At 41.8% G+C, this 24,689-nt stretch overlaps 1 protein-coding gene across 6 annotated transcripts in view; it reads right to left on the bottom strand.

Moving 5' to 3' along the window:
• The window catches only part of Trim9 (tripartite motif containing 9), a 108,535-nt gene that overhangs the window by 9,403 nt on the left and 74,443 nt on the right, over nucleotides 1–24,689 (bottom strand). For all 6 annotated transcript variants that reach the window (XM_008829836.1, XM_008829837.1, XM_008829838.1 and 3 more), the window contains exons 5-7: nucleotides 23,971–24,124; nucleotides 14,783–14,940; nucleotides 11,951–12,089 (exon numbers count right to left, since the gene is read on the bottom strand). In XM_008829836.1, the coding sequence (XP_008828058.1) occupies nucleotides 11,951–12,089; nucleotides 14,783–14,940; nucleotides 23,971–24,124 (451 nt within the window). The remainder of the gene's footprint in view (nucleotides 1–11,950; nucleotides 12,090–14,782; nucleotides 14,941–23,970; nucleotides 24,125–24,689) is intronic.

Below are 24,689 nucleotides of genomic sequence, written 5' to 3'. Positions count from 1 at the left end.
TTTTGAGCACCTTGTACCTATTGATGACCAAAAGGAGATTAACTCTTTATCGGTCTCAGCTACTCCCCAAATAACAATGCATTTAACCATGGTCTCCTGGAGGGTGTCTCTCTAGGAAATAATTTATAGAAACTGCCCCATATGTTTTTCCTGTTAATATATACAATCCCCCATTTCTAGGTGGATGAGGTGATTTTTATCCTAGCACACTCAAGAACTGATCTTTGAAAAGAGGAGGAAGCAAGAGTGCCCTAGAAGCCAGACAAGAACTGGGGAATGAGGCTTATCTTTGTTTCTCGTCATGCTTTCCTGTGTTCTCTAAGAATAAACGGACTGTGGGCAGCAGAGAGGTGAGTTGGTGTAAAGTGTTTCTTTTCAGAAAGGCCATGAAGGTCATTATTATAGCAAAGCAAGGGCCTTGTTCAAACTCTGTTCAATAGTAAAAATTCGAGAACAACAGATGACATGAAGGTAATAATTCATGTCCAAATTTCCATGGAAACATTTTATCATTGAAAAGGTAATTTTGTTCTGTTCTTGGTAATCAATGGATGCTACTGTGATTAATTTTTTTTTTCTGTTAGTGGTTCTTTGTTGCATATCTATCTCTGAGCAAAACGCTTCTCTGTGCAGGTTTAAGTATGAGAGAGAGAATCATGGCACCTTTGTGGCAATCAGAGGACAGCCTGAGGGAGTTGGGTGAACTGAATTCAGGTTGTCAGACTTGATGGCAGATGCCTTTATCTGCTGAGCAACCTTGCCAGTCCCAAGATTATTTATGTTATAATCAACTTAAGAAAAGACTAGCCTCTTAGTTTAATGGAAAGATCTAGAATGTAATGACACAGTGCTACCAACAGACATGGGCTTCTTTTATTGCAAGAAGACATTTACCACTATATTTATGCCAGCAAGTTTATTAATAAGAATTTGCTTGAAAATGCATCTTTTACAAGATATGACATTCAGTTCATTATACTGAAGATATCTGTTGCTTTGAAAACTAAAGGAAAGGACGTAAATGGTAAGATGGCCTTGGGAGTATACTGAATCGCCAAGCAGTCATCTGAAAAGCCATGAAGAAATGTGTACTGAGCCCAGAATTTGGGGCTCAGAGCCAAGCACATCATTAGTATACTCACCTTTTCTATCCTCAGCACCAAGAACTTATGATGGCATCACTTTGAGGGTTGGGCTAGGTGTAGCTATGACCATTTCTGGAATTAGTAACCTGGCACTAAAATGGTAATTGTTTTTTTTCTACTCTTTTATGTGGATCAATTGTGTACTGATAAGTCAAATTTTCCTTGACTCATATTACTCTTGAATTTACCCTCTACTCAGCAGAGATCCAATATCAAGGTTACCCACCCATTCCATGTCTTTTTTTGATCCATGGCCTCTCATTCCCACCAGGTGGGCTCTTTCTACATTTTTTCTAAGCAAAACAAAGTAAATACACACACACAGAGAGACACACACAGACACACACACAGACACACACCCCTACCTTGCTATGAGAGCTTCTCAAATAAATTAGAGAGAAAGTGCATTTTCTACCTGATTCCAGTCAGACTAACAGGTGATCCCCCACCATGCTCCTCCCACAGGCACATGGTGTATTTGATCAGTTGCCTACACATCATTTAGGTCACTTATTATGATTTTAAACTACAGGAGTCTCGGTGGAGAGACATTAGAAATATCTGGGGAGGCACCATAAACCTTCCTGTTAAGTTCCCTGGATGGGGGAACCCAACACCTGCAGTCAGCCCTCCAGTTTGGAGTTATATGGATTGGATACACCATTTCGGGGGCTCCACTCACCAGGCACTGTTACTCTCTAGGGACACATGGAACAGATCACTAGTCCTGTAAGCATCTGATGTCAGTTACCAATCCTCTTTTGATCTTCCCAATTCTGGGCTAGATGGATATTTCCATTTATATGTATTTTCAATCCTTCATTTTCCTGGTCATGCTCCTCTGGACAAGTTCAAAATCATGATCAAACACGACAGTGTTGAAAACAGTATTGTTACTCCCTGGTTTAGCCAAACCATGTTTAAGCCATATTAAACATCAATACAACCACACCAGTATGTACTCCATGTTAGATGGGATATAGGAAGGAAGTACATCCTACTTCCTCACCTCTTTAAAACTACTGAGATACAGAAAAGACTTCTCAGCCAATAATATTCTAGACAAGGAAGAATGAGGTTTCTAGTTCTGTTTTTCAGAAAACATGATAGGAAGCTGTATTTTAGTTCACAGCTACTATTTGTGATGTTAACTTATAGATCATCTAAAGAAAGACAAGGAATGTGTTAAGACACTGATACTATTGCATCATGTCTCATCACATGCCACAGTCCTGCCTGGTGGAACTTTGCTGAATGAAATCAGCCTAGTGGAAAAAGCAATGGAAAATAGTATATCTGTGGTTGAATGTGGAGTTGCCACCCGCGTTCTTTTAGTGTGTGTGTGTGTGTGTGTGTGTGTGTGTGTGTGTGTGTGTGTGCAGGTGTGTGCGTGCGGTGTGTGTGTGTGTGTGTGTGTGTGTGTGTGTGTGTGTGTTTGTGCAGGCATGTGCATGTGCACAGGTCAGAGGACAACTTCAGGTTCATTCCTCATGTACCATCCATCTTGCTTTTTGAGATAGGGTCTTTCACTGGCTTGGAGCTTGGCAATTAGGCTACGCTGGCTAGCCGGCAAGCTCCCGAGTTGCCTGTCTGTTTCCCCAGCTCTGAGATTATAAACATGCCCTACTACAGCAAGTTTTTTAATTTTTTTTATTTTTATATGCGTTCTGGATTAAACTCAGGTCCCTGTACTTGCAAGGCAAACACTTTATTGACTGTACCATCTCCCCAGCTTCACTCACACTGACTCCAGAATGGCAACATCATGCAAATGTGATCATTCATGCTGTTCATCTCTGTCAATGACTGTTAGCTTTCCCTTGTTCTCGCCTGAACTTCTTTATTTCCTACCTGGAACTGGCTGCGTCTGGAGTGGGAACCTTGCTAGTGGCAGAGGGCTCTGCTTGAAGGAAGCAATCAAGATTTATCAAAGCCAAGATCCACTGGGGCCCACGTGTGTTCTTTACTGACTTCTGGGATGAGAAGCATGAAGCTGGCAGAAGAGCTGACCAGAAGAAAATCAATAACCCAGAGAAGGTTTCATTTGTTATCAATAGTTTCATACTTCTTGGGGGATGGCACTTTTGACTAATTCCAATATGAAGAGAATACTAAAGATTTCCAAATATTTGAAATACTAAATTACTAAGTACTTGAAGACACAGAATAATTTGTACATATAAATTACAATCTTTTAAAAATGGATATATGTGTCTGTATGTATCTATGCCACATGTGTGATGATACCCTTGGAGCCAGAAGAGGGGGTTGGATCCTCAGAAGCTGGAATTACAGATAGTTGTGAGCTATCTGAGGTAGGTGCTGGGAACTAGAATGCGGGTCCTCTGTAAGAGCAGCAGGACTCTTTAAACAGCTGATCTCTTCAGCTAGGTAAATTACAGTCTTTGAGATGCTACATGGGGGCTCAAAGAGGAAAAGTGAAGGCATGGAAGTTTCTTACGTAATCCAGCTTCCTCTTTGTCCTGGTGAATGCCCTGGGTGTCTTCTTTTCTGTCAGGGAACAGCTTCATAACTGAGTAGCCTTTGGGCTATAGCTTAACAAGAAGGCTGTTGGTCAGACAGAGCAAATCAGGACATGCCACTAAACAGTGAGAAAGATGAGTTCCGGTTCAGAGTAAAACAGCTGTAAAATAATCTGCTTTCGTTGGAAAGGTTTTAAAAAGAGACAAGGAAATGAATTAAGGAGGCTGTTTTCCCAAATGATCTAATAAGCAGCCCAAGTCATAATTATGTTCAACTGGTGCATGATTTATAACAAAAGGTGGCATCTTAAGCTTTCTCAAGCGTGGCATTAATTGTAGTTGAGAAGTAAGAAACAAATCTGTTTTGAAAATCTGTTTTGAAAACCTCCTTTAAAAAGAATGAAACAGCTCTTGCCACCCCGAGGATGGCTGCATATTTCCTCACCAGGTCCTCCCCTCTGATTTAGGGCACTACAGGATTGTGTATAAGCAGCTCTCCTCAGGACTGAAAATTCTCACACTTTAACTAGATACACACACTTCCAGAGGACTGAACTGCTGCTCATGGTGCCAACTGTAAAGGGGAGCCCTGTGGAAAATTTTAGGAAACTTCTTGGGATGTCATGCACATTATCAACATTAAAATGACAAAGTACTTCTCTCTTCTGGCTCTAAAACCTGTCAACATGTCTCTTAATTTGCATGTTGCTAAATTTGCTCAAATTTGGTTAAGTATAATTCAACTACCTTGAGGATTTTGTCCTGGGGATGCATGCTCTATAATGAAGTTATTTTTGGAAAGGCCCAGATACTGTGAGCCAGGAAAAACAAAGTAGAGTTATGGGAAAAAACATATTCAGAGAACAAATATGATGCTTTCCAAAATGTTTTATTTAGTTTTGAATTTTCTGTATTATAGTCAGAACTTTTAGACCCACCAAGACCCTTAGGGGAGCAGGTAGTACCTGACATCTTTTCATAGTGTTTTCTGAAATAACAGTAATATTGAAGAAGCCACGGGAGAAACTAATTTTAAGGAACTTAGAGGTCTGTGGTTTCACAGATGAGAAAACTGAGGCCCAGAAATGAAGGGAACACATCTGAGTCACATTCTCAGCTGTGGAGGGAGGGGCGACAGACTCACGCAAGGCCAGTTCCAGAGGGATGGTAAACTTGGGGAGTCACAAAACTATTGTGGGTTTTTTTGGTGTCTTAGAAATGTACAAAGGGCAAAATTTATGCCACAGAGTGCATTTTAAGGGCATTAGGGGGCAGCCCAGGATTGTGGAGATTTAATGCTAATCACAAACCCTGTGCTGCACTGAAGATCAGTCTTTTCTTCTTTAAATAGGTTGTTCACTGGACAGTGGTGGTTAGGAACTGAATGACAAATGCATGGCTATCCCCTTGGAATTCTGGCCACAGAAGTGGGTGGGATGTGGTGTTCCTTGATATTGTTTGTTATATCTTCTATGGGGGGCAGGGAGTCTTAGTATATCAGGGTTTAAAAACAAAGTGCTTAGGGGTGGCCCAAAATCATTATAGAATTATATCTGCAAGAGATTCTGGAAAGGTGCATCTGAGGCCATTTGGTGTTCAGGTGAGAAGAGGTAGATTCTTCCAACACCACTGAATATTTCAGGGTGGTTTCCTTTGCTGTGTGGGAGAAGGAGCTATTACCAAGGAAAGGGGAGTGTAAAGCTGAGCATTTGTGGACATTTGACTAACTATGCTTGAGAGCACTCCTTTTTTTCAGTGCCCAGGGCCTGGATTGGTGGTAATGCTGGATGGAGTCTACAGCCTGACTCATTAGTCCTGGATAGCTTCTGTGAATAAACTGCTCTGTAATGGTTTCAGTCTAAGCTGGCCTCTAAGCCCCAGCTGTCATCTGCAGTAGCTTCAAGGATCTTATGGCTCTGACATCCCTCCTCCTTGCCAAGCAGTGACCTATCTCCTCTAGCCAAGAGCACCATGGTAGCACTGGGGGAGAAGGGCCTGTTGATGTGAGGTACACACCTGGGGCTGGAGGTGTGTACGGAGGATGTACATCTGAGCCAGAGACATCTGGCTGCAGGGCTTGTATATGCTGGAAATAAAAATCATTTCAACATCTCCTGCTTAAAGCAGGGATGCTCTTCTGACAAAAGTCTAATGTGATGCTCTGAAAGCCACGGAGTCCTATTTCTGGTTCTTTAGAGGAGCAGACAAGGCAACTATGCACAGCTGTTTCACTTTAAAAGGATCTGTTTAGACACCAGGCAGACTTAGGGTCGTTTTATCTCTCTTTCCTGAGGTAAATGCAAATGACAGCAGACACCAGCACCAAAGTGTATTGAACTGGGTGTCAGAAGTTGAAAAAGCTAGGGCTGAAATGTTACTGCACCTCTTAGAAGCTTGGTTTTCCTGGGTGGATTAGAATAATAACATTTTCCTTGTACTGTGTGGTAGACAGAATAGCGGCCCATCCAAAAATACCCACATCTGAATCCCTGGAAATCTCTGAACAGGTTCTCTTTCAGAGAGAAAGGAACTTTACAGATGTATTTCCATTAAGGCTCTTGACATCTGGAGATTATCTTGGGCTGTCCAGGTTGGACTACGGTAACCACAAGGGCCCTTACATAAGGAAGACAGAAGGGCAGAGTCAGGAGAAGGTTGGAAGATGCAGTGCGACTGGATCTTAAAATAGAAGAAAGGATTATGAACCAAGAAAGGGAGGTGTCAGTTAGAAGCTAGAAGTTGCAAGGAAGCAAATGCTTCCCTAAGATGTCCTGAAAGAACTAGGTCCTACTGAGACCTCACTGTGGCCCAGTAGGATTCTGATTTCAAGAAGTCTCAGGTGATACATGTGTGTTGTTTTAAGCCATTAATTGTGTGGTAACTTGGTACAGCAGTGGAAGACTAAGCAAATGTGGACTGTTGCAGCAGCACAGCGATGGGGAGCAGTTAGACGTCAGTGATGGACACAGAGGTGTGGTGTAGACTGTAGCCTATTTAACTGCCATGGGTATAGACAGATTTTTTTTTCTGAATGACTTTATAATGAAACATGGAATAAATAAGCATATGTGTGTTTGCACATATATATTTGGGACATCTGCATATGTGTATGCATGTATGTGGAGGCCACAGGTCGAAGACAGGGTCTCTCACTAAACCTGGAGCTCATCGATTGCTAGACTGGCTGATCAGCAAGCCCAAGGGGTCCTCCTGCTTCTGCCTTTCAGTGGCACAATTGCAGGCATGCGCCCACGGTGCCCAGCATTTGATGTGGGGCTACTGATCTTAACTTAATGCTTGTGCAAGAAGCACTTTACCAGATGAGCCATCCCTCCAGCCCCAGAATGGTGTTTCTATGATGTTTCCTCTATACTTCACTACCCTAAATATATGTTTCGACTCTCATGTAGCTGTCCTTCTTCACGGAACTCTCTCATGTACAAAGAAGGACGCTCTCAACAACTTGGCACAAAATGAAGTAAGTTTTAATTTGACAGTTGGGGTGTTTTTGTTTTCTTTTTCTTATTTTGTGATGTGATTCTACAAAGTCTTCTGAAATATGCCTGATAACCCATTGAGGCTCTAGAGAACATGCTGACTTTTAAATGTTTTAGATGGAAATCTTTCTAAAATGTGCAATATACTTTTTCACTTTTTAAATAGGAACATCTGCCATAGAAGGTGCTCTAGACGTGGTGGGCGTGTCTTCTCTCGGCCTTTTCCACTGTCTTTCTCCTTGCTCAGTGCCGTCAACTTCTGTAACAATTCTTCATCTCTTTTGATTTTATTTATTTATTTATTTATTTATTTATTTATTTATTTATTTATTTATTTATTTAGCAGAGTCTCATGTAGCACAGGCTTGCTTTGAACTCACTATGTGGCCAGAGAAGATCCTGAACTCCTAATTCTCCTGCCTTCTCCTCCCAAGTGCTGGGATACAGGCCTGTGCTACCTCATTGGGCTCGTAGCTTCTTTTCTAATGCTGCTGTGGTCTTACCAAAGGGTCAATGAGCTCAGGCAAATTGGGCATCTAAAAATAATGAGCTTGGACTTCATGTGACTCTTGTCCCCCTGCTCTAGAGGGCATTCTTCTTACTTTACGGTTTCAAGTTGGCATTCTGGATCACAGGGTGAATATCTTAGCCCTAGAAGATAGAGCCCTGATCAGAGCAAGTGGCCATGAAGTGTGGGGACTAAACGCTAAGGCAGAGATGCTATACTCTGGGCATCTCTGTGATTGGGGCCAGATAGATCCCTGACATGATTAAGCTCTTCAGTTAAAGCTTTTGAACAACCAAGTTTTCTTTTGATGTTAGTTGAGGTATATTTCTGAAGTTTTGGCCTTGCATATAGTAATAGTGTCTGCTTGGATTTCGCTCTCCCTGCCTCTTCTCTGGGAAGCCCTCCCTCCCCTTTATATCATGTTGATTTTTCCTGCAGGTATGAAACAGTCAGAATAGTAATTCCATGAAAATATAAGGAAAAAAAAACTCTTTTAGAAACACTTTTATTTTTGGAGAGACTAGCTGTTAGTTGAAATTAAACCTTAATGTAGTAGAATTGAGTGGACTCATTGGACTGCACTGGATTGCACTGGACTGCTTCCTTTGCACAGTCTATCTGGAAAGCAATTGTCCAGGCAAACCATCTTTCTACACCTTCTTTCCCCTGAGGGACAGGTGATTGGAAATTTCAGCTCTGATGAGGAGACCCCAGAATCAAGTGCTGAAAGTATCCAGATTTGAGAGGCTTGGCAGAATGGAGTCCCAGGAATCTTTTTTCTTCCACCAGCTAATGGACTCAAATTGTTTATCTGGGACCTGGGAATATTGCCATTGCTCTCTTTCAAGTCTTTCTAGGGTATAACAACCAACCAACCAACCAAACAAACACAAACAAAAACCAATACATTTTGCTTTAGATAGGCAGAGGGAATGAAGGGAAAAAATAAACAGAAAATTTCCTTCTCAATTCTCAGTCTTACCTAATTATTTTTGGTAAGAGTGCAGTCTGTCAGGCAGAGTGAGCCTCAGAACACTGTGTATTAAGGCCTTGTTACATAATGGTTTTCAATAGATACTCTTTTGCAGATGGTTTCAAAGACATTACCAGCCAGCCAGAATGGCTGTTCAGTAAATTACTTAAAAAATATACCCAACCAAGTCTGTGGGCCTTATGTAAAAATGTCATTAAAATTTCTTTAATTTTTAGAATGACATTTATTTATTTATGTGTATGTAGGGGAAGGCAGGTGTACATGGTGGGTATGTGGAAGTCAGAGGACAACTTGTAAGAACTGGTTCTCTCTTCCACCACGGGGGTCCTGAGAATTGAGCTCAGGCCCTCAGACTTGGTGGCAAGCATCTTTACTTACTGAGCTACCTTGTCCAATTTGATTAAAATTCTTAATTGCTTATGCTTGCTTGTATTTCTCCTTAAGTAAGGGTAATTTGTCTTAGACCTTGGACAGCCCTCAATCCCCTGGCAGTCTTGGATACATACATCCCAGGAGCTGGTTTTCAGTGAAGTAATGAAATTTGAACTCACATAACACTGCATTGACTTGAAAAGTTTTTATTGTTTTCTTATCAAGATGTCTCCCTTTCCTTTTTCACAGTGTTCAGCATGCTTTGGAAGTATGTAACTATATATCTCTTTCTTTCTCTAAGACCTGTCTTCCTTATAGCCTGTGAGCTATACATAGCAGGGGAACAGTTGCCCCATGCTTTGTATAGCACAGAGGGCACTTACCAAACACTGCCTGATAAATAGACAGAAACAGACATGTGATTTTGAGGAGAAAAATGATTAGAATTCATACCAATGTAGACAATTGATCTCCCCCGTGTAGTGTTACCTTCAGGCTGGTAGAAGGTTTTTCAAGAGTTCAGGGAGTATTAGTGACAGGTGATTCAAACCCCAGTGCATGCATGTAATTAACACAGACTTGCTGTCACACATGAAATATCTCCTCAGATATAGGCCTTTCATTTTGAACTTTGGAAAGAGGTCAATTCTTGCTAAGAAGAATGTAAAAGATTCCATTATATCACAAAGCCAGAAAGAGCCATCCCGCCATTCTTAATACCAACAGGGCAAATTCAAAAGCAAAAACTCTAAAGTAAACTTTTTAGGAACTGTAGGAAATAACACAAATAAAGTATAACCACACTGGATTGATCAAATGTCTATTATAGCATTGATTTCTAAAAGCCAAAAAAGGGTATAGTCATATAGGCTTTCTCTATTGTAACAGATTGATCAAATCTCTTTTAAAATAATTCACTATATTTTTCCTTGCTTTCTAAATCTTGTGTCACTATTTGAATGAGGGAGAAACAAATAGAACAAACCAAAGTTATGGAGAAAGTATGTGTGCGAACTTTATTTCATCATGAGAAAATCACTTCTGTGCGGTAACAGGGAATACTGATATCTACATGATGATAGGGTTGACTTGGATTCACATACATACCTTGTATTTGCACATAATATATATAAAAGTCATGGAGGAAATGAATTTCTACAGTACAGTTTCTTTGTTGGTAGAGAACTTGTTCCATTAGTTTCAGTTAGAAAATGACCCCCAATTCTGTGACTGTGGTACCAGGGATCGCAGGTCCAAATCCTGTAACTTATTAGACACCAGAAGCTCATGAACATTGAGAGAAGCTAAGAAATGACAGACAACCCCCCCTGTAGGATGAAAGGACAGACAGAAGCACTCAGGTTGCTATGTTAGTAACTGATTTTAGCAGAATAATTGGAGTTCTATAATGTAGCATGAAGAGAAGTAGTTTTCATAAGGTAGGTTGACAAATGTTAATAACACTGCCACAGATCTCTCCCTGCTCTGCCAGCATGCACTTCCCATTTCAATGAAACCACCATGAGCACCCTGGGGAAATGTGGTCAGCACCATCAGGGGCCTTCTGCATTGCTCTGGAAAGAACTCTTGGAGGCGCTTAGCATTTAGCATGACATTTTAGGAAAAGAGGCAACAGTCTCAAACTGTTAGGTCATCCTAGAAAGAAGTTGTTAAAATGTTTAGTCTGGGGGAAGTGCTAACCGCTATGTCACTGTCTTCTGTGTAGGAATGGGTCAGGGGAGTAATTCGTCCTCAACAAAACCTTGTCTTTGAATAGCCTCCCTCAGACTTACAACTGCTCCCCAAAGCACTGCTTTCACAGCTATGGGCCTTTCACCCTCACTGCGAGCTTCAAAGTTGTGCTTGTTTTTAACCATGTGGACCATTTTAGGGGTGACTGACACATGCCCAGGTTTGTGGAAAGTAGGAGAAAATCTTCTGACTAACATTTTGAACTTGAACAAAGTCAGCATCATCAGCTCTGCAGAGCTTAGTTATGGAAAATGACAGTGGGGTAGGAGGTGATTTCTGTGATTAAAACGGCACCCCAAAGTCTCAAAATGCTTTGGCACCAGCCACAAATACCTCATCATAGGTTTAATTTCATGTGCCACAATTGCTTTTAAAATAAAACATTAAAAGCCTCAGAGGTTATACCTGGCCATCAGATATAGGTCTCTTCAGAGATAGTCTTTGATGACCAAAATATTTACAGTATAGCTAAGAAGCAACTGTCCTCTAGAGACAGTATTGTACAGTGGTCCCAGGCAGCCTAACCACCACTAGAGGGATTGGCAAAGACGGACATGGTGTGGTAAAGCAGAGCTGCTGGTCTCTTCCTGTTTGTTGCTCACAGGAAATCTCAGTCCTGGTGTTGATGACCTAGGCTCTGAGTAGGAAAGGAGGTGGTCGGAGCTGGTTAAGCTAGGAGCGGCCAACAGGCCCTCTCTGAACGGCTCTAGCATCCCACACCCACTGGAAACATATTCAAGTCATACAGATCCACAACTGGAAAGAACCTACTTTCCCACTCAGGAACAAGCAAGAACTACAAAGACATTGAGAATCATTTGGGGGAATACTGGCCACTGACGTGGCTCGGTGGACAATGGGAGCCTGCTCTAGAGCCTAGGTACATTTGTCTTAGACACCAGGGGCACATTCAGGCCCTCATGTTCAGCTTCTTCAACTGGAGCTTATTTAGAATGTTAGCAAAGGAAGCCGATGGCCCGAACCATTGCAACTGCCGATGTGGAACCTTTGGTTTGCTCACATCCACATCCCATGGACTCTCTAAAGGCAGGAGAGGAACAGCGGCTCTGGGGCCGGATGCAGAGCAAGTCATGGAAACACTTCAGGAGTGTGGGCACTGGTGGGGTTACCTCCGGGCTGCCAGCCACGTTAGATGCCACGAAGTTCTCGCTCTGAGGGATACTGCTGAAGGGCCTTACCCTCAGACGTCTGTAGGACGAGCGTCTTGCTGTAGGGACTGACTCCTGTTTTGTTGAAGGCCTTGACTCGTGCGTTATATGTGCTGTTGAAGTGAAGGCCGTCCACCGTGCACATTGTCTCTTTTCCAACATATACTTCCTGTTAACAGATAACAGGATACTACTTAATGTGAATCCTGTGAGGAACGAGAGGGGCAGTGCTGCTGAGTCCCTATGAGCACAGTCTGATCTGGGTTTGAATTCTGTGAGATATTGGGCCATTTAATTCATTGCTTAAAGCATCAACTATCTAACCTGTAAAACGGGCATTATTATCTACTGTTTGAGATGGGTGTGAAGATCATATAACATCATATATCTGGCTATCATAGTTTACAAGAGCTCAGTAACTTAATAGTTATGGGCAGGTAGGGCTTTAAAAATTAAAACTGGGTGTTCATAGTTAAGATGCTTTCTTTATATAACTTGGTGTTTATGCAGAATGTTACATCTTTACCCAGCAGTATGGTCTGTAAAAAGACATGTTAAAAATGTGAAAACACGAGGGTGGTCTCTAAGCTTTGTTTTTAACATCACCAATAACTTCAGGAACTGTCACAGGATTATACTGGAGGCCATTGGAGTATAGGTTTATACCACAGTACAGAGGGAAGGGGGAGGAAGAATGACATTTCAAAGGCTTAAAATAAATCCCTAGCAGAATGCATCCTGAGCATAGGTTAGGCATTTGCTTCCCTCTTCAGCTGTACACTTTGCAAAGTTATGTTGACATAATGAGTAAGAACAACTTGTATTCAAAGCACAGCTTTAAAGTGACAACTCTGTTTTGGGTCTCGCATCATCACATCAACCTATTTCTACTGCAGCAGTCAGGAAAATCTGAATGTTATGCTCCCTCATTCAGTGCTTCTGACATTTTGTGCATCTGAATCATCTGTGAAGCTTATTTAAAATGCAGCTTCTGGTCCTGTAGGCCTCTTGGTTGGGGCCTGAGATTTTTGTATTTTTATTATGTCCCCAGGTGAAGTCAGTGCTGGGGAGGCCTGCATTTGAGAAGGTAGGCAAAGAATAAAGAAGGAAGACTCTGGAGCTGGGCCCTTGGAGGAGTCATATCCCAACACCAGGGTGATTCCTTCTTATGGTAGTTGTGGAGTAAGAGGAAAGACCCAGATGTGAGAGACAGGGCTGACTAGAAGGGACCAGTGGGTTGCTGACTTCCTTAATGCTGGGGCCTAAGGAAAGAAGAGCCAGCTGGCGCTAAGGTTCTGAGCATAATGTCTAAGAAAGGAGAGCTAGAAAAGAAGTTCAAGTGTGAAAGATAATCACTTTAAAGCATGATAAGTTTAGGCTGACTTCAAGGTGTCAAAGTAGAAAATTTGCCACAGGTAGAAATCTGGGCCTGGCTCTCAGAGGAGAGGTGTGGGTGGGGGAGATGCACTGGGGAGGGTCAGCATCTAGGTGGTAAGGAGGCAGGAAAAACAAGAGGCCTTGGAAGCACAAGAGCCTGAAATGATGTCTAGAATATGGTGACTGGGAGCAACTGTTTAGAGAATGAGGAAAATGAGGAGAGAAAAATAACAAAGAGAAAAGAAAGGCCCAGAAAAACAAGAACTAAGGAGGCAAAGGTAGGGGCAAGAAGCTGACCAACAGACACACTGTTACTTACTCTCTCTCTCTCTCTCTCTCTCTCTTCATATGGCATCAACTGAACGGAACCAAGACCTTTATTTTGGAAAAGAAGAAACTTGATTTTTTCCACGCCAATCAACACATATGTAAATAAAGTCTTCCCTACTGAAAGAGAGAGTCTTGAGAACTGTAGAAGACACCATGCCTGCTTGAAAGTACTTAAATTAAACCTAGCAGAGAGCCAAAATCATTCAGGAGGAGGAGGAGGCTTTGCTCTTGGAAGTTAGTAGCCCAGGTCTGGCCATTGACTAGAAGAAAGATTCATCCTCCAGGGCTTGGGGTTTGCTTTTGGTCTCCTCTTCATCAGTGTTGAGACTGACCTCAGCACCAGAAGGCTCCTTTGGGCAGTGCCGGCATGAGCTAGGAAAGAAGCTCAGATAAGACTGAGGTGGAGCAGGTAGAAAGCTAGGTATGTATGAAGGAGAGAGCAGAGAATAAATCTCTGTGTGTGAGAGAAGCAGGTACCCACAGACAGCAGCCACACAGAGATCATTAACCTGTGGGCATCATGGCCATGTCCTGCCAAAAGGCAAGCACCCTATGTTCAGAGGGAACTATGACCTTCCATGTGGGGTTAGGACGCCCTTGCCTTGTGGAAGTAATAATTTTTGGGCACCATTTCTGTTTGGTGAAAGAGTCAGGGAAAAAGAGAATTGTAGAAAGATTTGCTAGAAAAACTTTGAAGAGCAAGACAATAACAGGAGAGCTTGCAAGTTAAGAAGAGTGACAGTCCAAGAATTTGTGGTTGTATAAATAAGCCCTAGACCATGGTTAGTGATATTGTTAGCAAGAAATCATAATGATAATGATAACAGCTAACACTGTGGGCTTGTTGTGTACTTTTACCTGGATTATCCAATGGACCCTAAGCACCAAGACATGACATACAGGTTATTGTCATCATCTCTTTCATTTGCAAATCAGGACCTGAAAGCTCAGAGAGACAAGAAACAGGCTCCATCACACAACTAGACTGTCTCTTCAGAAGAGTAAGATGCTCTGGGAAACACCATATATCTCTGATGATAGAAGAGAGGTGGTTCCTGCTTGGGTGGTCCATTCCCAGGAGAGATGGGGGAGTCAGGTGGGGACTGCACAGCAGGTCACTGGCACTGGTTAATAAGTTGTAGGTTGTCTGCTTACCCGGAACTGACCACCACTTCCATCATCCAGTTCCAGAATGTATCCTTCAGCAGCCACGGTAGACAGAGGGGGCTGTTTCCAGGACAGTGTAGCACTGTTATTGTGGGTACAACACTCCTCCAGCTGTAGAATGGGGGTTGCTGGGACTGGAGAGGAAGCTAAAGAGAAATAAGTGCAACTCTATTTTCTGTTGGGTTGCAAATGTTTCATTATCTTGTATTGATAACCCCTGCCCTGCAACATGTTGGTATGTGTCAGCCCAGGGGCCAGAATGGGATCCTCCTAAAGTCTCTAAGGGTAAGGGCAGTTCAGAAGGGCCGTGAAGCCTTGTCTTAAGTACAGGAGGCCTTTAATTGTGCTGGCTAGAGAGGGGTTGGCATAACCACAGACCTGGTCTTTTCTAATCTTCATCTCTAAGGGAATTCAGTTTATAGGGACTGGATTCTAGCCAGCCCATTAAACCTTACTTAACTCAAAACATTGTTGAAACCATGCAAATAACTTTATCACAAAACAGAGTATTTAAACACCAGTCTATAAACTGGGGACTGCTTATTCTTAGAAATAGCTCTGAATCCTACTTCCCTCACCTATCAATCTATCTATCCATCCGTCTACTGAGTGATTGTCCAGCTCTTGTACCTGTAAACAGCAATAACAATGGATTAAAAAAGAATTAGTGTTGGGGCTGGAGAGATGGCTCAGTAGTTAAGAACACTTGCTGCTCTTATAGAAGACCTGGGTTTGAATCCCACCACCTACATGGTGGCTAAAAACTGTCCATAACTCCAGTTTCAAAGGATCCAGCATCCCTCTTCTGGTCTCCAAGACCACTGCATCACATGGGTGCACTTACATACATGCAGGCATAATTCATACACATAAAATTAATTATTAATTAAAAAATTGGTATCCAATACAAAGTAAGGTCACTCAATTTTGACATTTCTGAGGAACCTGACACCATACTTGGAAACAGCACAAGGTCAAGTCCACTCGTTTTTCACATATTGAACACTTGACAGTGAACCCAGGGGTAGTACAGGGGCTGACTGGGGTGTGACAGGAGGCCCTATGACAAGAGGCTCCTGGTGTCCTCAGGGTTTGAGAGGGTCTGCTGTGCTGTTACAACACCCCCTCTACATTTTAGACTAAGTCTTTTTTCCTTTTTTGAGATAAGGTCTCCCATAGCCCCAGCTGGCCTGGAACTGGCTATGTAGACCAGGCTCCTCCATCTCACAGAGATCTGCCTGCCTCTGCCTCTTGAGTGCTGGGATTAAAGGAGTGCACCACCATGTCCAGATAGACTGAGTCTTTTATGTTACTGAAAACTACAGAATAGATGAACCTTTAGACACACAGAAAAACATTGGTCAACAATCCTAGTTACTAACATATGAACTTAACACATATAGCTGAAAGCCGGGGTTTTACCAAATATTTAAAAACCATTTAGTACCAAAATATTGATTTTATTTTTTAGCACTTTTATAACATGAAAAACTCCAGCCTGGACCACATTCAAAGACACTGAGATGACCAAATTACTTATGGAATACCTGGCACGCTGCACTGACACTGAACTTTATGTGTCATGCATTGAATTAAATATGTTTCTGTTAGTCAACCAAGAAGGTGTAGATTTAAGAGCAGTTCAGGAGACAGGCTCTATGGTGGGTGATCTAGGAGACAAAAGCATCCAGTACAACACAGCAGATGTAAAGGTGAAGCAGGCTACTCATCCTTTGCTTAGGAGAAGACTTAGAACAAAGCCGTATCTGAGCTATGAAATCAAGCAGAAGTTTATCAAACTCAGAGACTAGTTAATTAGAGGTGATCTAGGGAGGGAAGTCATGCTTCCTGTCTCAACAATACCGGATGGAATATTCTCAGGGACCCCTGGCCACAGCAGCACTGCAGTGTTTGCTTTATAAAAGGAATGCATGTCATCACTTTTATTGTGGAAGTACAGTTGAGTTTAGCCAAACTGTTGTTTGAAGGGCATTTAGACACACAGCTGAATGACTCCTTGGGACATTTGTTATGAACCACTGTCATCACCTAGGCCTATTGTAAAAGCACTCCTTAATTTAGTTTTTATTATTTTCACTCTGCCTTGTTAATCTATATGCCTTGCTCTGTGCTTATTAAATTTAATTAATTCAATGAGAGGCCAGTCCTCTTGACACTCTGAATAATTTTTACCTGTCAGATACTTGAGATGGAAAGAAAAAGCCAAAGGTTGTGAGGATAGACTTTGACTGCAGTCAAATCTACTGGCCTCTGCAGTGTCTGTCTGTTAGCACAGATACCGCTGCTCCTACTGCAGTGTTAGGCTTTCCGTTTTGTAAAGACATCCTCAGTTTAATGAACGGCCCTTCCACAACTTGTCAATGAAAATATCAAAAAACTGCACCCTAAAAATCCAAGTACAAGTGATCAAAGTTAAGCAGTGTTTGGAATAGGGTTAATGTAATCTGACCATTCTGAAAACAACAATCAATATAATTAGATATTTTTTCTAATTATGCTTGTGGATTCGGTAGAAAGTTAAAGTATTTTTTGAAGTAACTTAAAGTATGCATCTAAAGTTATGACTCACACCTGAAATATCTGCTTATTGCTTGACACAAACGGTCTTTCTTTGTTCGTTTGTTCACGCAGCAGGCAAGTACACATCTCAGTTACAAAGTCAAGGAATAAGATTTCAAGACGATTTCCACTTGAATGATATAGATCTCACAATGTCTTTGAGAAGAAACTCAAAATTCCTTGTACAGGTTCTTTAAATGATTAATCAAAATACATATATAACTCACCAATGGATACCGTCATGGTTGGCTTCAGTTGTCAACACACCTGGAAAAAGAGACCCTCAACTAGGGTATTTCCTTTAATGGGCATGTCTGTGAGGCATGTTTATGATTGTTGAGTGCTGTGGGAGGGCCCAGCTCTCTGGTTGCCACTCTTGGACAGGTGTCTTGAGTGCTATAAGAAAAACAGCTGAGCAAGCCAGGGGAAGCAAGCCAGTAAGCAGCATTCCTCCCTGCTCCATGCCCCAGCTCCTGCCTCCAGGTTCCCTCATTGAGTTCCTTCTCTGACTTCCCTTGAGGATGAACTGTGCTCTGGATATGGAAGCCAAATCAACCCTTTCAATATTGGTTGGTTTGGGGCAGAATGTTTTATCATAGCAATAGAGAAGCAAACTAGAACATAAATGCTGTAATACTGTAATGACAACCTGTCATTAACCAATAGATCTCAGTGTCGTGTCTGATTTAAACAGTAAGCAAATGAACAATATAGCAGGGAGGGGGACTCACACGTAAGCATACATACTTCTAAACAAAATGTGTTGCATATCTAAATCTATTTCTCCATGTGCTAAGAATACTTTTTCCATATTTATCTATTCCTCATTTACCCCCAAATGATGTTGTAGACAAAAAGTACATGTTACAAAATTACAGCCTCATTAGCAAAGACTCACGCTGATATTTAGAAAAATAGATTTCTTTTTGGTCTTTTTGAGACAGGGTCTTCCTGTAGCTCCAGCTGGCCTGAAACTCGCTATGTAGACCAGGCTGGCCTTGAACTCACAGAGATCCACCTGCCTCTGCCTCCCGAGTGCTGGGATTAAAGGTGTGTGCCACCATGCCTGGCTAGAAAAATAGATTTTATAGTGGGTGTTAAGTTACCCTATTACATTTTATTAGGTATAAAATAAATCCATGGTATTTTCAATCATTCTGTTCTTTATGGCTTGGCAGCAGATAAATTACAGCTCAGGGCTGGTGTCCAAAAATGTTTTATTTTATTGAAGCTTTTGTACACAGTGCTATCACAACTATCTTGATCTTTATCCCTTCATGTTCATTCTGGGTCATCTTGGGTTTTCCCTTTATAATAGGTTTCTCCTGATCTGATCATAATTCTAGCATTTAATATTCCCTTAGCCTATAAACTTGAGCTACAGGTTGGTAATTCTCTTGGATACAATATGTAGCTACTTGGACTAATTTCCCCGAAGAGTCTAGAGGTGTGGCTCAGGGTTATGCTCTGCGACAGTGACTTCTGTCAGTGTTTTCAGCTTCTCCTCATTGGAAGGCTGCTCTCTCCCTACTTAAATTTTTTCAGTTCCTCAGGTTATGAATACTCAAAACCCTCCAGAATTCCTCTGCGAAATAAACAGGAGGCGTGCGGTGAGCACAAGGGAGAAAGGAAGCTGGTTTCCCTTCCTCCTCCCCCTCTACCCCATGGAGCATGAATCCAAAGCAAAGCTTTATGAACTCAGTATGTGATAGTAGGCTTACACAACCACCCTCCTCTTATCCCCGTTTCACAGATGAAGAAACTGAAACCTGGAGAGGTTCTGTGGTTAGCAAGTGGCAGGGGTGGGACCTGAAGCCCAGCAGGCGGGCTGTGGGCTTGGCACTGCATCTGCTTGCTTCTGAAGTTCGGGGCTCAGGAACTGTATACTAGAGGTGCATCTCACACTTTAATCCAGATCTTTTCTTCAGCTTCTTATACCGTGGGTGACAAAGTTTCCCAAGCATTGCCGTTGGCATGAGTGAAGTAGTTCCTCTTTAGAACTACAGTGCGCAGGAATGCCATTTTACTGCATCAGCATCTCTGAAGGGTTACCTGCCAACCACCGTTCCTCCTTATGGTGGCCAGACAATATGAGTGCTTTAGAGGAAATGCAGGCTGTTTGTAGAAAGTTACGACTAGAAAGGATGAACTTAACACATGTTCTGAGGATGTGCATTTCAGCTCCCAAACCTCTCCATATGAACAGATTATTTGTGCATATGTGTGTGTTCATCCATCCCTGCCAGACTCTCTGGCAGCTTCATCCTTGAGATGCGTAGCAAGAGTCTGTTCAGATTGCTCTGTCCTTGCCTATGACCTTGGTATACAACAAGGGCACTTGCATTCAAGAGGAGTTAAGGAAGATGAATACACCCTTAGGGGAGGAGAGGCACTTAGTGGAATTAATAGCCATTTGGTCTATGTACTAAAAAGGTTAGTGAAGTTTTAGGTCACAGCTTTTTCCTGGTTCAGAATTAATATGCTGATGTTTGCTTTTAGCACCAGGACTTGAGATACTCTGTGTGCCCACACAATTCTAGGGTAATATTCTGCAGAGAAAGAGTAGATGTCAAAAATTTATTCTTAACCAAAGAGCAGAACCCTTGGAAGACCTGAAACCTCCTTTTCATGACCTGGGGAAGAGCTGACAATCCCAGAATTAGGGATAAAACAATACAAAACATATTCTTAAAATAGTTTCTAATAAAACAGGAGACCAACTTTAGTTTGTCATTTTCTATAAAAGAAAAGATTAGGAAATCAAACAGTATTCCTAATTATTTTGAAAGAAGGTAAGAAGGTTTTCTAATTAAGATACAACCAGAGAACATACAGTTACAATTTAGGGATATGTGAACGAGAAAGCCCAGTGTGCTTCAGGTAGAGCTCACCACCTTGGGGTGCCATATAATCAGAAATCACTGAACAACTAAATCCTTAGCTAGTAAGACAATAACTTGTATTGCTAAAACAGCAGCTACCCCAAGCAGAAGATAACAGCCACAGGCCTGCTCCTGCAACACGACAACAGGAAAAGGACACCTGTGATAACAGTTCAAAACTAGGAAAAGTCTAATATTTTGTGTCAAGGAATAAGCAGATATTTCAGGTGTGAGTCATAACTTTAGATGCATACTTTAAATTACTTCAAAAAATACTTTAACTTTCTACCGAATCCACAAGCATAATTAGAAAAAATATCTAATTATATTGATTGTTGTTTTCAGAATGGTCAGATTACGTTAACCCTATTCCAAACACTACTTAACTTTGATCACTTGTACTTGGATTTTTAGGGTGCAGTTTTTTGATATTTTCATTGACAAGTTGTGGAAGGGCCGTTCATTAAACTGAGGATGTCTTTACAAAACAGAAAGCCTAACACTGCAGTAGGAGCAGCGGTATGTGTGCTAACAGACAGACACTGCAGAGGCCAGTAGATTTTGACTGCAGTCAAAGTCTATCCTCACAACCTTTGGCTTTTTCTTTCCATCTCAAGTATCTGACAGGTAAAAATTATTCAGAGTGTCAAGAGGACTGGCCTCTCATTGAATTAATTAAATTTAATAAGCACAGAGCAAGGCATATAGATTAACAAGGCAGAGTGAAAATAATAAAAAATAAATTAAGAGGAAGTGTTAAGCAGATCCAGTCTCATGCCCAGGTCTTTTATATTAATGTTGTAAACAACTGTTCTGGATGCTCTATCTCAGGTGTTTGCTGCACTGGGTGCTCTGCATTCTCTGCTGTGCGTACAGACTCAAGCAGCCTGCCCACACACATAGCAGTGCCCGTGCTCACCTCTATGTGCAGTGCTAAGTGGCAAAGTGACAGCTGGTGGAAATGCAGTCTGTGATGTCTGGGACACGGACCCACAATCCTCATACAGCTGAAGGTGCTGTTCATTGCAGATACCGTCCTGTCAGCTGGCCTGGACTCCATCAGGGGCAGACAGACCGGACTCAGTAGGGCGACGAATGTGGGAGAGGACAGCTCTGCCAGCTGATGAAAGCACTTCAAAGCTACAAAGCCTCTGTCCTCCAACGCCCACATCACCAAGGCTAATTGGGTTGGCTCATTTCTTCTCCTTCCACCAAAAGCCTTAATATTGCTCTCTTGTGACACATTTTCTCCTACCTGGCATTTAAGACTTATCAGTGGATTTATTGTGTTGGAAGAATTGGGGATAGAGAGGGGCTGACAGTGGGGGAATTTAACAGGGGCTTTAGAGTCAACAAGACAAAGTTTAATTAATAGACGACGTAGCTGTCAAAAAAATATTTTAACAGCGAGAAAGGATTACTGCAGCACAAAAATCACACTTATCAAATTCCTGAAAGGAATTCAGACATTCCTGAAAGAAGCTGCTTGGGAAGGCACTAGTTTTGTAACATGAACTGGAAATTGGACCACTGTGTTATGAAGTGACTTCCTGGGATGATCCTAACCCTGCCACTGTCTAGCTTCCCATGCCCCAATTTTCGTAGTTGGCTTCTAGGGCCATGAGAAAACACTGAGGTGAAGAAGTCAACTGCACTCGAGTGAAAGTCTGCTTTGGTTAACATCCCATGAGTGCCCCCAATTTATTGTAACAAAGCATTTTAGCTTATCTAATTACCAGTTCAAATATTCAGGTTTTTTTTCCAAAGCAACACATATTAATCAATAAGTGAGGAAACCGAAAATAAATGAGAGCAAAAAGTCACGAGAAATATGTGCGCCAATAACTTGGATCAGCCCTAACAGCATTAAAACTTCTTGGGTCATACGAGTCTCTCTGTCTGATAAAAGGAAGCAGTTACAAAATTTGTAATGCTTTAATTTCAAGATCTATTTATTATGTGGATACCTAAATCAAGAGCTGCAGGATGAGAATAAATTTTTTCAGTTTTAAAAATATACATATATTTAAAATTTTTTAATTATGGGCATATGTGTGTGGGTTTGTATACATGAGTACAGTGCCTGCAGAGGTCAGAAGAGGACATTGGATTCTCTGGACCCGGAGGTGCTAGGAACTGAATTCTGGTCTTCTGCAAGAATAGCAAGTACTCTTAACCATTTAGCTATCTCTCCAGTCCCTTAAGAATTGTTTACATTTTTGCATTGTTTGAATGTTTATATATTTTAGTTTGTTTATTTGAGATAGCTGTGTTTAGTATGGAACTCACTATATAGAACAGACTGGCTGAGAACTCACAGAGATCCACCTGCTTCTGCCTCCTGAGTGCTGAGATTCAAGGTGTGTACCACCATGCTCAGCCCTATTTAAAAAAAAAGATAGGAAAATAATAACATGGTAAAGTTGGAGTGGTTGCCATGAGTTTGGGGTGATGGCAGGAGGAGTTGTGATGAAAGGTTTTCTTTTTGGTTTTGTGTTTGAGACAGGATGTTACTTTGTAGCTCAGGCTGGCCTGAGCGCATTCATGGTCCTCCTGCCTCTGCCTCCTTGCTGGGATTACAGGTGTGCATTATCACACCTGACTTTGGAATACTTCTTGATTGCCGTGGTGGTTATATGAAGCTATACATGTCACAAGATAGCAGAGAACTAGGCACACCCTGTGTTGATGTCACCTTTTCTGTCTTGTCATTGCAGTATAGCTATACAGCACATAACCATTGTGGGAAACGGGATGAAGGTAGAAAGGGTTCCTTACTATTTTTTGCAGTTTCCCATGAATGTGTTTCAAAACCAAAATTTGAAAAATCAGAAATAGCCTTCAGACGGAGGTTATTCACACTGCCATAAAAAGTATTGTTGTATAGCTGGTTTGAGTTTTTATTTTTCTTTGAAAGACTTATACTTAAGTTTCCTTTGTGGCCCTCAACTTAAAAAAGTTCAGACAGATCCTGTCATACCTCTTAGTTACACAAACTAATTTTAAACTTTATCTCGAGTTTTCATTTCCTTTCCCAGCTTGCATTTTTCTGCCAGTATTGGCAAACTGATGCCCATCCTCTAAGATTCACCTTCCACCCCCACTAACACTTAACAGCTGGCTTGCTCTCTCCATCCAGGTGGAACCCTTCATTTTAATCCAAGATTCCCTTGACTTACAACACTGTTTCAGGGTGACTTCTCATGGCAAGGTTTTAGCTATGTGCAGTGATGTCTCTTTCTGACTACCTCTGTGCATGTCACCTACTGTGTTGCTGATGGGAAATCTCTAGAGCTCTGGAAGAATCAAGTGTTAAGAGGATCTGAATTTATCTGACTCAGAAGTGAGTAACACAGCTAAAAGGAGATGTTTTCATTACTTGATACAGATAAGAGCCACTCTGTATTAAAAAAAATATTTTATGTTTATGTTTTATTTACGTGTCTGTGCATGTATATATGCCATGTGTGGGGTGGCCAGAAAAGGGCATCAGATGCCCTGGAGCTGGAGTTACAGGTGGTTGTGAGTCTCCTGAAGTGGGTGCTGGGAGCTGAACTGGGTCCTGTGGAAGAGCAGGAAATGCTCTTATCTCCTGAGCTATCTCTAGCAGCACCCTGGATCTTATAGCCTTCATCACAGGTCACTAACCCTGCTTCAAGCAGCAACATCTGCTCAGGACCACTCCCTCGCTGAGTCATCAATGCAAGTACCCACCTTTCACTTGCACGAAGTCGAGCTGATGAATGGATTGCAGCAGAGGGCTGTTGTCCAGGCTCAAGTCAAAGTCTGTGGTCATCCTGGGAGTGAGTGTGCCCTTCCCCCACTGATCCTCAGTCAAGTGCACTCGTCTTATGAGGGCATCTGAAATCTAATTACATCAAAGACCACAGCTTCAGAAATTCAATGTCACATTCAATTGCATCACTCCTCCCACAGTTCATGAAGCAAATCTGAACACTTTTCTTGAGTTAGAGGGAAGGCATTATCCATAATTAGCAGCTGTAAACTGATTAACAGACAAACCTGGATATACAATTGTGCATTTATGACTGAGCCTCTGAGCCGACACTGTAAAGCACAATATGGTGGAAATAACTTTATCCTACTGGCGCCAACAGCTCTAAGTTTCTATTTCAAGGTGCAGGTAGCCAGACAAAATTGGGAATGAGGTTTGAAAGTTTGAAGTCTAGACAAGCTGCACACACAGACTCTCACATCTTAACTTTACTGTCTTCATGGGATGATCACTTTATTCTTTGGAAGTGAACTGTTTCATTTCCTATGTTTAGCCTCCCTCTGTTACTCTTGGCCAGTTTCACAGAAGGTGAGTTAGATCTGTTGTTTCAGCTTATCAAAAAGCTCCTTATTATTAAGCTTATGGCGTAAAAAACTCATGAAAAATCCAGCTTACACTATAGAATTTCATAATGAAC

The sequence above is a fragment of the Nannospalax galili genome, unplaced genomic scaffold, assembly GCF_000622305.1.
Source record: "Nannospalax galili isolate Female #2095 unplaced genomic scaffold, S.galili_v1.0 scaffold253, whole genome shotgun sequence".
Classification (NCBI taxonomy): Eukaryota; Metazoa; Chordata; class Mammalia; order Rodentia; family Spalacidae; genus Nannospalax; species Nannospalax galili.
The sequence above is the reverse complement of the archived record's forward strand: the minus strand, read 5'-3'. Positions and strand labels throughout refer to the sequence as shown.